Raw genomic sequence first — 12,596 nt, forward strand, 5'->3', positions numbered from 1 at the left:
ACTTCCACACTTTGCTGATGGGAATGTAAACAGTGGACTCCTGCAGTAGGTGGATTAACACAGCTCAGGGAGAAATTCTGTCTTACGAAAAACAATGTGCAAAATGCTTACTGCCACAACCACATAGGAGATCTCCCTCGTTGCTTTTGAGGCACTTTGCCCTGAATAGAATGCTACATCTGCCCCTGCAACATGACCTGTTCAGTTATGATTTTGCATTCCATTTGCCAACATTAGCCTTGCTGCTTCCCCACATTTCAATACCTGTTGAGTACAATGGACACACAGACAAGGAAAGCTTTGAAATCAGTGCTGTGGCACCAACAGTGTACATGCCTGTTGTGTTCATGCCTAAGATCTACATGAATTCCACTTCTGTACTTAAACCAAATGTGATTTTTTTCAGTGTTGTCTCCTTTAGAAATGAGAATTTGGAACTATCACCTGAAACAGTCTTTGCACCTCCTGTTTACAAACCTCATATATTTCCATTTATTGCTGAAAGAGGAAGAGGAAGCAGAACACCAGGCTGCTCAGCGTGGAATTTCTTATTTCTCTTTCAAGTCAGTTAGTGTATCCTTCCTTCCACCTCCTGCCCACTTCTCTCAAGATCTTTGAACTCAAAGGGATACTTAAGTTTCTATGTGAATTTTCATGCTGTCATATAAAGGCTGAGCTGCCAAAAATACACAATTTCAACCCCTGAGATTTCCTACATTTGGGACTTGTGCTGAAAGAACAAATGGAGGTCCCACAGGGAATAACTCTGCTGTTTAAATCTAGTGGAAGCTGAAGCAGGTGTATGGGCTTTCCCCTGTGAGCTATCTTCATGAGATGAGAGAATAATTAGTCATGCTCAGAACAGACAGGTATATTGGCAATCCACTGCTAATAGCTTAAGGATTTGTCATTCAATTCAAAGAAAACAATTCTGTTGCTGTATCCTTTTTTTTGCCCCTGATTTTTCTTTTAAAGAAAATATCAGTGTGGGACAAAAAACTACAAACAGTAGCAAAAAATAAAATGCAATTGCTAATATAAATCCGGACTGTTAAACCTTATCTCTATGCTGAACATATACATCTTGTTCCTCTGTCTGCTGTAACCATGTTAACTCCTCACTAGCTGTATTTGTCACTAAACTCTGCCTTTTCTTTTTTCCTTGCACAAATCATGCCACATATTGTCAAACTGAAACAAGACAAATGCTGCATGGAGTACATCTTGCTGATAAGAGACACATTATTTTCCATTGCCTGAAAAAAAACAATGGTGACATTTTAATGCTATAACCTGAAAAGTCTGTTGTTCTACACATTCATTACAGTGTCAGTCCAAGTAACATCAGTATGAATGTAGTGATTCTAACCATCTTAAAGAACGGCCATTCTGAAATATGGCTTTATGAAAAAGCTAACATAATGCAATTACAGCCCATCTTTGATTCAGAATCATAAGAGTCCATTTCAGAATTCACATTTTTATTGCCTTGCACAATACTCTAATCTGGGAATTTGGTTTATTGTTTTAATTCTCTACAGCTGAATGTAACTACCTGTTATATATGTTCACTAGAGCAGTACAGGTCAGTACATAAAAATAAAAGTTATAGTGCAGTACATAAGGTAGATAACAGGATGGCAAAATATGATCCTTTTCACTCCCTGTTGGTTTCAGGTAGGAGTTAACTCTGTATGGAGCTTTTCAGTGTGAGTGTCTATTAAGCCACCATGTGAGGGAAGTATGCACAATATCTGAGCCTCAGGGAGGCACACATTAGGTCAGATGCCTGGGGTCAGTCCTGTGCCAGGGCAAATTTTATGCTGACTACACAATACACAGTAAAGATGTTCTCCTGCATTTGTTTCACAGATGGACTGCTCTGTAAAAGTAGTTGCAGCTGCTAATACATATCTTGAGACACTGGAGATCAAGCAAGAATGCAAATCTATGGCCCACGTGGCACATTGCTGTTTCTAAGTGCATTGACAGAAAGGGGTCAGGTAGGTACCAATGCAGCATCTCTGAGACAGTGGTAAGGGGCACCATTGTCTTCCTAGTGCCTCTGTAGAAATCGTTCCCTGGGATCTTTGCCCGTGATCAGAGGCGAAACGCTTCCCTTTATTGCTAACTCAAATATATAGATTAGAAGCCTAGCAGCAATCTGCTCAAAGAGGAGTAATTTATGGCACAGAGCACAACATGTGATATTCCCTAAAATATTTTCATTTTTCTTTCAGAATGAGCTTATACTTGGCTTCTTCCTGAATTGGTGCAAAAATACCTTGGCAAAAGATTCATCATCTGTGACCTTAGGTATGTGGATTACCAATCTTATTTGTTTTCTAAGAAGGACTTCTTTAATAATATTAAATGGAATAATGCAAAGGTGAGTCTGAAGTGTTCAGCTGCCCTTTTTTTAAGATATAAAGATACCAACAAATTATTTTTGATTTCTCAAGGTCTCTGAAAAATGTGTTAGTAATGTGACCCGTAGGTTTCTTTTGCTTTGACATATTCTCCCAAGCCTTTCTTAATTTCTTTTTGAATAAAAATACCTATATGCAAAGTAAAACTTTATTTACACAAACTGTGGCAGTTTTCTTGTTTTACAAAACAAAATCTTTAGAGAAGAATCTGGAGGAAAGGATCTGAGTCATGACAAAGCACAATGTGTGCTTGGACAAGCAAAGAAAATTAGGGATGACTTCTAAAGTAATTTTCACAATGAGTAGAGCAGGTAAATAACAGAACATTATGTTAATGCCTAGGCATACATTATTAATGATAGTGGTAATTCACTTCCTACTAAATGAGATTCTGAATAGTTCCCTTAGCCTATCTAAATACTGAACCTATTCCCTCTTCTGTCCAGTGCCTAATTTAATCTAATCTCTGGCATTACAGCATAAAGAGCTAAAGCATAAACCATAAAATATATACTATGAATGTTTATTGTCTTCCACTGCACTAGTTCTGCACTGAAAATAATCTTCCATAGTCAGTTTTTAGACAAAATAAAATCTCATAAAGAAGCCTATGGCTGCACTCTGCACCACAACAGTTCAGCTGGTTGTTATGTGCCTCAAGTGATAGGCTAGTTTCCAAGATCACCACTTATCCACATTTCAGAATGGAGTGCAAGTATTTTTGCATATTTAGTTTGCATGTCCATTAAGTTAATTTAATCTCTCTGCAGACAGAGGCTTCATTATCTCTTTTGCTGGGACCATCTTTTTTAATCCATCAGAACAAGATAAATCCCATTCTTGCTTCTCAGCCTTTGGAAGATTCCCTGTGTAGAGTTTATTTGATTAAGACATGCCATTATCATATTAAAACCATTACCACTCTTGGAAATTACTAATGGTTGCTCTAACTTTTACAAAGGAGCAAGGAGATAATGCAAAGATGTCCTAGGTGTTAGGAATATACAAGGCTAAATCTTGTCACAGAAAATCCAAACCAGACTTTAACCAAAGATGCAGATATGTGAGAGTGAGCTGATGTATAAGGGAGTTAAAATCCCAGGTCTGTAGAAGGATTTTGATACTTCACTAATATTTAAGTGCCTAATTATTGCTGCGAATCTGGGTGTAAAAGTCTTATACAAAAGCATGAACTGAGTCTGTAATAAAGTTTAGAAATAAATTACCGCCTCATAATTCCTACAGTTGTGTCCCAAGACAATATAGTCTGGAGAGTAAGCCCTTTATTTCTGTTGTCAATGACATCAAAATCAGAGAAGAGAATAAAGAAACAGAGGTAAGAATGTATTTATTAGGTGTTTGATGAAAGCTATGTGACAGGTAACCCAATCAGCTCGTTCATTATAGTTAGTGGAGGTGAAGGTGACAACCTGGCCTCAAGGAGTATGAGTACAGAGGAGGTATTTTTTTCCTGCTCAAGCACTCTGCCTTTTAAAGTTTGGACACCAGCACTAGAGTCAGGGCAAAACCTTTTTTTAACACAGGAGGAAAAAAAAAAAAAAAAACACAAAAAACCCACTTCCCTTTGGCCTAGAAAATTCATCACTATAGAATACCAGTAGCACATAAGCTCCATATTCAGGACCCAATGAGTTTATACTCTGTAAAAACAAAGAACAAGAATAATGAGCTGAGTTGCTCTGAGTATGCACTACTTCTGGTCAGCACAGAAGGGAATGCACCTTGTCGACAGTCGATTGCAGTGAACTGTGGAAATAGGTAAGCTCAGCTGTAAATGAGCTAGCTCAGCTATCAGAGGAAGACCAGCCAAGCACGTGCTAATTACCCACCTGAAAAATTATTTTAATATATTTTTAGTCTATGCTTTGTCCCTCGTTGTTGGAGTTAGGCTGCTGCCATACCCTAGGTAGCTCACTCAGATGTTTGCTTCATGGCATTCACCCTGTTATCATCCACCCTGTGAGAAGGAGAATGCTCAAATCCAGCTGAGGTGAGAGGTGGCTGATCATGCCTGGCTGCCAAGTAGCAAACAAGGAGTTGCTGGGAAGAGCACAGTGGTCCTAGAGGCTCTTTTTTGCTGAGGGTGCCTTGAAACGCTCTTGATTTGAAAGAAAGCCCTGTAGTAATGCCATAGTCACTCTGGAGCAGGAATTAAGTTCATTGAGCCTGCAGGTGAGAATCGATTTTCATTAAAAGAATACATCCTTCCCCTACAGCTTTTATTGTTTTATGAGCTTATAAGGACCTTAATTTTTGCCTATTTTCAAGAATAACTCATGTTTAATATGGGCTGTAGCTTTCTATGAATGGTGAATTCTCTCTCAGCCTTTACACAAGCAAAGAATCTGTCTCTTAGTTAGGATCAATATAAAATAAAATTAATGCCCAATAGAAGCAGGTTATGAATTTTGATCGGGACATCATCTTTCTCTTACACCGATTTAATTTATAAATGTTGTAGGTAATTACACTTACTAAAGTAAAATAAAAATTAAAATTTATGAATTTGTACTGTGCTCCTAGCAATGAAGAGATTAAAAATCAGTGCTAAATTTACTTTGACATGAATACTGATTCAGTACTCCCAGTGGGGTGAATTCTGAATTATACTGAATGTTGTCGGCATTTCATTATACCAAGCTCACTACAAGGGAGTGAGAGCAGATACCAGAAAGGATTTCACAGACAGCCTTTTATAAAGGCCCTTTAAAAAAAAGGAAGAAGGAAAATCTATCAAAAACATTTTTATATCAATCTTGTTTATTTTTCTTCTGTTGAGTTTATATCTCCTGAAAATATTAATAATTCAGACTGTTTTGCCAAAATTACAAAACCGTGTAGTCTTTGCTATTTATATAACAGTGCACAACTCAGGTCCAGTTCTGGCATGTTTGATTACTGCTCCGTGCATTTCAGTGGGCTTCTGTCCATTTAGTGCAGTAGAGGAACTGTCTTTCTGTTCTTCTAAAGGAAGATCCAAGCTTTCCAAAAAGACTATCATATGGTACAGCTCTCCATGCAGAATCGCAGTGCTTATGAATAGTCCCTGAGGACAGTAGGCTATTTTACTCATGTTATATAGTGTTTCAATCTGCTGCAGTTGCTCGTTCTCAATGTAAAACTTTTGCCACAAGCTGCATTCCTACTTTAGTTGCATTTAGGCTCTTTGATAGCTATAAGCACCTCTTCCTGGCTTGCAGGACAAAACCAGTGAGATAGTCAGTTAATGCATTTACAGCTGACTACCTGACGTTGGGTACATTGTAGGCTCAAAAACCCAAGCTGTAGCTAAAGCAGGCAGATGGTTGGCTTGGGGCGTTCAACCCTGGCCCTGGAAAACCAGGCAGGTTCCAGTACCCTTTGGTGCCACATATCAAAAGAGGCTGTCACCAAGAAGAAAGGTCTAAGAAAAATCTGAGGGTACAGAATACAGATTAATACTTAACTTCCTAACAGTAGTGCTGTGACAGTTAATTAGTGTTTTCACATTGCTTTGCAGTCCACATGTGAAATTTAATGTATTATTAAATTAAAATTTCCCTGTTGATTTTGTCAGTCTTCTGTGTAGCATCTCCTTGCTGTTTATATTTCTCATGCATTGTGCAAAATGTAGTGCAGAGCCTATTTTAAAGTGCTGCTAATGAAAACATTGCACAAATGATTAAATATAGATCTGGTAGCTCTCCAGCATGCTAGGAAAGACCATCTAGGTAAAGCCCATAGCTACATACTTGACTACTCTGAGAATCATTTCACCTTTAGTAGAAATTTGAACACTAATTGCCTTAATTCTGTTACTCAAAAAGAAGAAAGGGCCCACAGTTTTCTAGTGTTTATGTTCCTTGGTAAAACAATTAGAAACTGGCACAGTGGGTCTTTCTGCAGTATGGTTTGGTGGCTAACTTCCAGTGCAGAGTGCTGGGACACATAGGCACAAGTTTTATAGAAAAATGCTATAAGTTCTCCCGGGTCCTTGCTTGGTATTTGACAGCTTCTGTATTGACACCAGTGAGTGAAGAATCAATCTTTGCAGGGAAATCTTGCTTCAGCTGAAGCCAGTGCAGCTTTGTGCTGTATCAACAACAGACCACCATTTGGTCTTTGCATACAATGGAGTGCAAGTAGAGCATGACAGTTTCTAAAAATGCAGGGCCTGAGCTCAAGTCCATCTGCCCAAGCTGGATAGACTGGAAGTAATTACTGTATATGTATTTTATTATCATTTGAAGCTAAAATCACCTAGACTTCAAAGAGGCTATGATTTAGCACTGAATGTGGCAAAACCTAAAATGTAACAGCTGAGTGTAGCTAACAGTAACTGTCTTTTATTATGAAGTATAAGTGATAGAATTTTCTTCCATGTTTATCAGATTCCCTGAACTATTATTTTTTTCTTTACCTTCCTTTTATTTACTTTATTCTTTCCATCAGTGCTCAATTTATTACATAGCAAGAGCAAATATTTTAACAATAGCCATGCCCATAGTGTCTGTTTCAGACTTCATATTACATACTGTCATGGTCCACTCGTTGGACTCGTGATGGTTCGTTTGCTACGACCTCGCAACTGCAAAATTAAGGTGACCAACACCAAAGGGGATAGCGGTAATAAATCAGTGAAACTTTACTGGGTTGCCCGTGAAGCGGCATGCGATAGAGATGGGTGAAAGAGAGGAGAGAAGTAAAGTAAAGTTTTAGAGCGAGGAGGGAGAGAGAGGTTATAGCTACCACCGCTGATCTCACGACGTCCTAACGGTCCCAGGTCCAGCTGATGCTGCGTCGTCGATTGTCGTGGTCCTTGGTGGGGAAGCTTCCAGTTTTTGTTGTCCAGAAGTCATCCTTTTATGCTCAGTAACACACCTTGCTCCACCTCCGCCTCGGGGGTCTCTGCCCTTCTCAAGCGAGGCCATTGCACATGCGCAGGGAGGGGCGTCTGAGCCGTGGTCAGTCTTGGAGGCGGGTAGCCTTCCACCAGGAGGTGTGTTTTGGTATTATAATGAAGCAAAGTTCGTCTAAGGTTCATGATTTCTTCATCGATGTTATGGCAACAGTTGCGATCCATCTTTTTTGACAGTGGCTGTGCGGTTATCTCTAACAGCTCTGGCTAGGCCCAGGCACCGAACAACAGCCAAGCACTGCCTGCACCACACGGGTCAGTGCTCAGGAGAACAGCACAGCACTCGCTGTGCCACACAGTTCTGCATTCAGGAGCCTCGGCACCACATCCCACTCCAGGGATCGGCAAGGCCAAGCAGGCCGCTGTCAGATACTCACTGTCCATGTCCCTGATGACAATGTTGAGACAATGCTGATCTTCTGACCGACTCTTACACATACTCAATTAGAAATGCATTTTCCCTTCCCATGTTTTTCATTATTTTCAGCTTGGTTAGAAACTTATTAACATTTCTTTTTTTATAAATGAAAACACCAGCTCCCACAGAGAAATTTCTCAACTCAATACAAGCACTCACACTATAAAACTTAAGTACTGCAGAAAAACGCCTTAGTAGTGCTAGTAGAGGAGAAAAAACATGGTGTTCAGCTGAATTCTAGTGATGTAATGTAGCCTCTGAAATCTGTCACCCTTGCTGAACTTCTCAGGATGACCTGCTGCAATTCACAAAATTAACAGAGCCCCACAACTGAATTGTGCCCTTACCTTAAAATATAACTCCCTTTGTGTTACATGGTCTTTAATGCTCTAGGATTCTACCTTCCCTATTGCAACTTTAAAGGAAAAAGGCCCCACAACTTAAAAATTATTTTGCATGGTGGAGGGAAGAACCAATTTTTATGGGCTTTTTGTTTCCCTGGGAAAAATTAATCATTGACTGGTTCATGGAGTTTTCATCCCCTATCCCTCCCTGTCCTTATTTGCATACAACAAGAAATGAAATGAAGTGCAGTCTGGCTAAGTGATTTGTCAAAGTTCATAAAGGAGAATAACAACTGAAGAACTGTACCTCAGTCTTCTAAGTCCCGGCTTAGTGATTTCTTCATCAGATCTCAATTCTTCAAGAGTCTGTTTCAGGGTCTTCTCTAATTACGATGTAATTAAAAATGTATTTTTTGTAGTCTCTAAAGGGAAGAAATTGGAGATGGATTTGTATTTTAAAATTCCAGTCCAAACATCAGAAACTCAGAGGTGTGGGTATCCAGGCTGCCTGGAAATATTATATTATGGCAGTTGTATGTACACACTGTGTTATTTTTTAATTCATTTGAATTCCTTTCCTTAGGATAAATTCCTATCCTTAGGATAAATGGCAATTGGACTAGCTCTCTGGCTGTCAATAGTACCTGACACCACTGTAATTTTGTCTGCTTATTGGTTATTTTAGCCTCTGTTCACTCTAGAGGTTACACATTTGGTTTCTTCAGAAAAATACAGATAACGTGGCTTATGCATTATAACTTCCCCTCTGCTGCCTCCTCTTCTGAACAGAGGAAAGGCTGAGGACAGGGAGTTTGATTTCCTGCTCTTGCAACCTTGTCTGTAAGAGCTCTAGTGCACATGTGGAAAAGAGAGAGCAAGAGGGCGACAGAGAGTGCACAGGTGTCTGCTGAGGCTGAGAGGAACATGCTGGAATCCTGCCTGCTATTAAGGATGAACAGCCCTCATACTCTATAAAAAGCCTCTTCTTCCTAGTGCATAACCCTCGTGGGTGATGATAGTTCTTTCAGCCTCATCATCCTTTCTTATTCCTTCTGCTTCTTGAAAGATATGTTTCTATTTAAAGAATTAATTACAACTATATTGGTTTGTTTCGTGTCATCTCCTCACCCTGTGGTGGGTTTAGTGCTGGTGTGTCAGTGACAGATCCCAATGTGCATTCAGGGGAGCAGGAATTTTCTGTCTGGGGTCTCAAGGTCAGCTACTCCTTTAACACGGAGACGGGCAGAACAAAGCCCACCTCGTGAGAGATCACTGTTTTGTTATAAGGTTAGCAGGATTGAGTTCTTATTTTTCCAGGTAGAGTAAATATATAATACTGGTTGTAGTACAGGTTTGGTCTAATTAAATGAAGCCCTGTTTGCATAAGAAAACCAGTCTAGTTCATGCAGGCAGTGTCTGGTCTGTCTTTGATGATGACCACAAGGGGAGAACCCCAGGTCTCAGATCAAGTAGTGCAAAATGGCTCGTGTCCACCCCACTCAGGATTACCACCACAAAATCATGAGGTGAGACAGGTATCAAGGAGAGGTGGTTGTGTTCACCATTACCTGGTATACTGTGGTAAAACCCATCGATATTTTCTCTGTTCTTTGTGGGGCAGGTAAGCTGCATTGCTTACCCAAATTCAAGGACACACCTTTTTGGCAGCGGTTGACTTGATGCCTCCAGCCAAAACAAGGAACAGGATATGCTTAGTCATTTCTTACACATTATGAGACTGATCCTTCTTGCTTGGAAACTAAAAAATGTGTTTTTTTCAGTGGGAATGGAATCAAACTCTGTAAATGCATCCTAGTAGAAAAACCTATGAAAGCAATGCATTGCATGAAAACTATCCTGGAACAGGGAAAAGACAGAATGAGGAAGGGGGAATTTATATATGTGATAGATACAGATGTTGTTTCTGTAACAGTTGTTTTGGAACTGGTCAGGAAACTTGCTCTTTTTTTCTTTTTCTTTTTTTTTTTTTTTTTCCCTTTCTGCTGGGAAAAAAAAAAAAATCCAGTGTTTTTAAAGAGACAGAAGAATTGCAACAATACTTAACTGGTGTCATCAGTGATTGCCTGCCCTCAATTAGTTGTTACTCAAGGATAAATATCCCACTGAAATTCAGATTGATGGCAATTAGAAAAAAAAAATGTCTCACTGTCAATGGATAAACAGGAAAGAAAATGAGCACTGCATGTCAGACCACTTTCTTCTATCTCACTCCTTACCTGTGTTTTCTAATTTCATCCCTGATTTATGAATGCAATAGGTTCTTTTTATATATCAATTAATGTGTACTGCAATATTTTACAGATTTACTTCTGCTAAGTTGTTAACTAAAAAAAATCAAACTATCTTGTCTTTTTTAGGTCCTCAGTCAACTGATCATAAGCCTGGAGTACAATAAGTCATAGCCTATGAGAACACCCATCTGACAATAATGTTGAAACATGTGAGAAACATTGTATTTTTTAATCATAATCTATAATTCATAAGTCCCTGCATTTGTAGACTACTGTGAAAACATAATTCTCAAACACCCTTTCTAGGATAACTAATTTTAATTCAAAATAATGGCGATGTTCTGCATTATTTAACACTTGCTTTCTTCCTTTGAGCTCGCTCAATATGATTACAAGTATGGGGCAGATACAGAAATGGGGTTTCTTTAATGGCTGGTAATGGCCTTTTCCTGGCCATATAGAGAACCAATTTTTATGACTGTTTTGACTGTTTCAGTTGATGCATTTTGATACCAGTTAGACATAAGGCATCATGCAGTGGCATGACTTTTTGTAGTATGTCAACCTGTGATTATCCATACATTTCTTTCAAGTCTGGCATTACTGGTCTGTGAACAGGGAAGAGCTCAGCAGGGTATGCTGTATTTTAAGAAGCAATGTAATTTGTGGGGTGATGCTCAGCTTTGTAACATGCTGTCTGTCACAAGTCTAACTGGTAAATGCTATGCTTTCCTGGAGCCAGACTATGGGAGAGGGAAGCTGGCAGTGCTCCCACAGAACAAGACAGGTGAAATTGGCTGCTGAGGATATCTCAAGAGGTCTAGCTGGTGCTGTGTGCAATCTCTCAGCTGAAGCAGCCTGTCTGCTGTTTCATAATGAGTTTGGCTGTCTAGATGTGCTCTTGAATTCCCGATTGCTCAAGTCTCAAGTAACGGCTATGGCAAAGAGATCTTTCACTGTCTTTGTTTAGCTAGGACATTAAAGCATTTAACTGTTGCAGGTTCTCCTTGCATACACTGATGCTGCCTCCATCCCAAAATGGTTTGCAATTGCTTTCCCTAAATGGGGCCAAACTGAGGAGCTTAATATGAGCACCAGCCAGCAATAAAATGAGGCTGAACGTTCATTAGTTGTATGAGACACATGATGTTTATGTAGCTCCAACTGTTCTCTGTTGGCTGCTCTGGCTTTTGTTTTGCAGTTCAAGCATGTTCATTCTGGTCTATAACATCCAATAAGTCTCTGTGCCAAGAGACTTGTCTTTTGTTTTCTGTGTGCCACCTTGACAGGTGAGATCAGCCTCCACTGACAGGTCCAATTTATACAAACTTTACCTTCAGGACCTAATGTAAGACAGTCTTTATTTTTTCTATTGTGCTTTTTAAAGCTAAGTGACTTTGATAAACTTCTGGTAAAGTTCTAGTTGGTGAAAGGGGTATATTTAAGTGACTGTCATGCTGATGATGTCACTGTGAGTTCAGACAGGTGATGTGGAGATGCACATAGAGCTACAGATGTTGGAAATAGTCTTCCTCCTTGTTTCCATAATTTTTAGTGTATAGGCTCCTGTTTTTCAGTTTAGAAAGTTCCAGCCATTTAATTAAATGAAAATAAATTACAGCATAGATAGCTATGTATAGTAAAAACTAAAATCTGGGGTTTAGTTCACTTTGTTGTAGCAAGGGACAATACAACTTTAAGTTATTGTTTATCTTTTGAAAGTAGATGACTTAAATCCATTTTAGCAAGTTTGCAGAGAAGTCTTAGGAGTCCAATTCAGTAAGACTAGCAATGATTCATGACTTGAAAATAAGGTCATTGTTTTACCAACCTAATTTAGTCAATCATGATTTTAAATCCTGGGCTTCGAATTCCTTCCTTCCATCCGGCCATCCATCCATCGTTATCTGATCTGAAATATGAAATAGTAGTGCTTTGGAGTACTGTGATGCTAGACTGCCTTCAAACTAGTTACCTATAACAAAAAGGTTCTTTACCCCATTAATAATCTTCTCAGCTTTCCAGTCATATAGATCAATCTCTCTGACATGCTCCCTTTTCTTTTTCCTTTCCTTTGCTTTTTTTTTTTTTTTTCAATTGAGCTGAACATGGATTTTAAAAGTATGCCAAGATCATATCTTATTCAAGACATGTTAGAGCTATTTCAGGTATATTCAGTCATTCACAGAGTCTCACTAATTATATTTTAGTGGTTCATCTGTGCAGAGATTACTT

The 12,596-nt window shown here is 39.1% G+C and overlaps 1 protein-coding gene across 1 annotated transcript in view; it reads left to right on the forward strand.

The window, feature by feature from the left end:
- The window catches only part of PIK3C2G (phosphatidylinositol-4-phosphate 3-kinase catalytic subunit type 2 gamma), a 212,991-nt gene that overhangs the window by 177,570 nt on the left and 22,825 nt on the right, over nt 1-12,596 (forward strand). Inside the window, 2 exon segments of the mRNA XM_074901319.1 lie at nt 2,241-2,316; nt 10,488-10,582. Coding sequence (XP_074757420.1) covers nt 2,241-2,316; nt 10,488-10,582 — 171 coding nt within the window.

This window comes from Athene noctua, chromosome 3, assembly GCF_965140245.1.
Source record: "Athene noctua chromosome 3, bAthNoc1.hap1.1, whole genome shotgun sequence".
Lineage (NCBI taxonomy): Eukaryota > Metazoa > Chordata > Aves > Strigiformes > Strigidae > Athene > Athene noctua.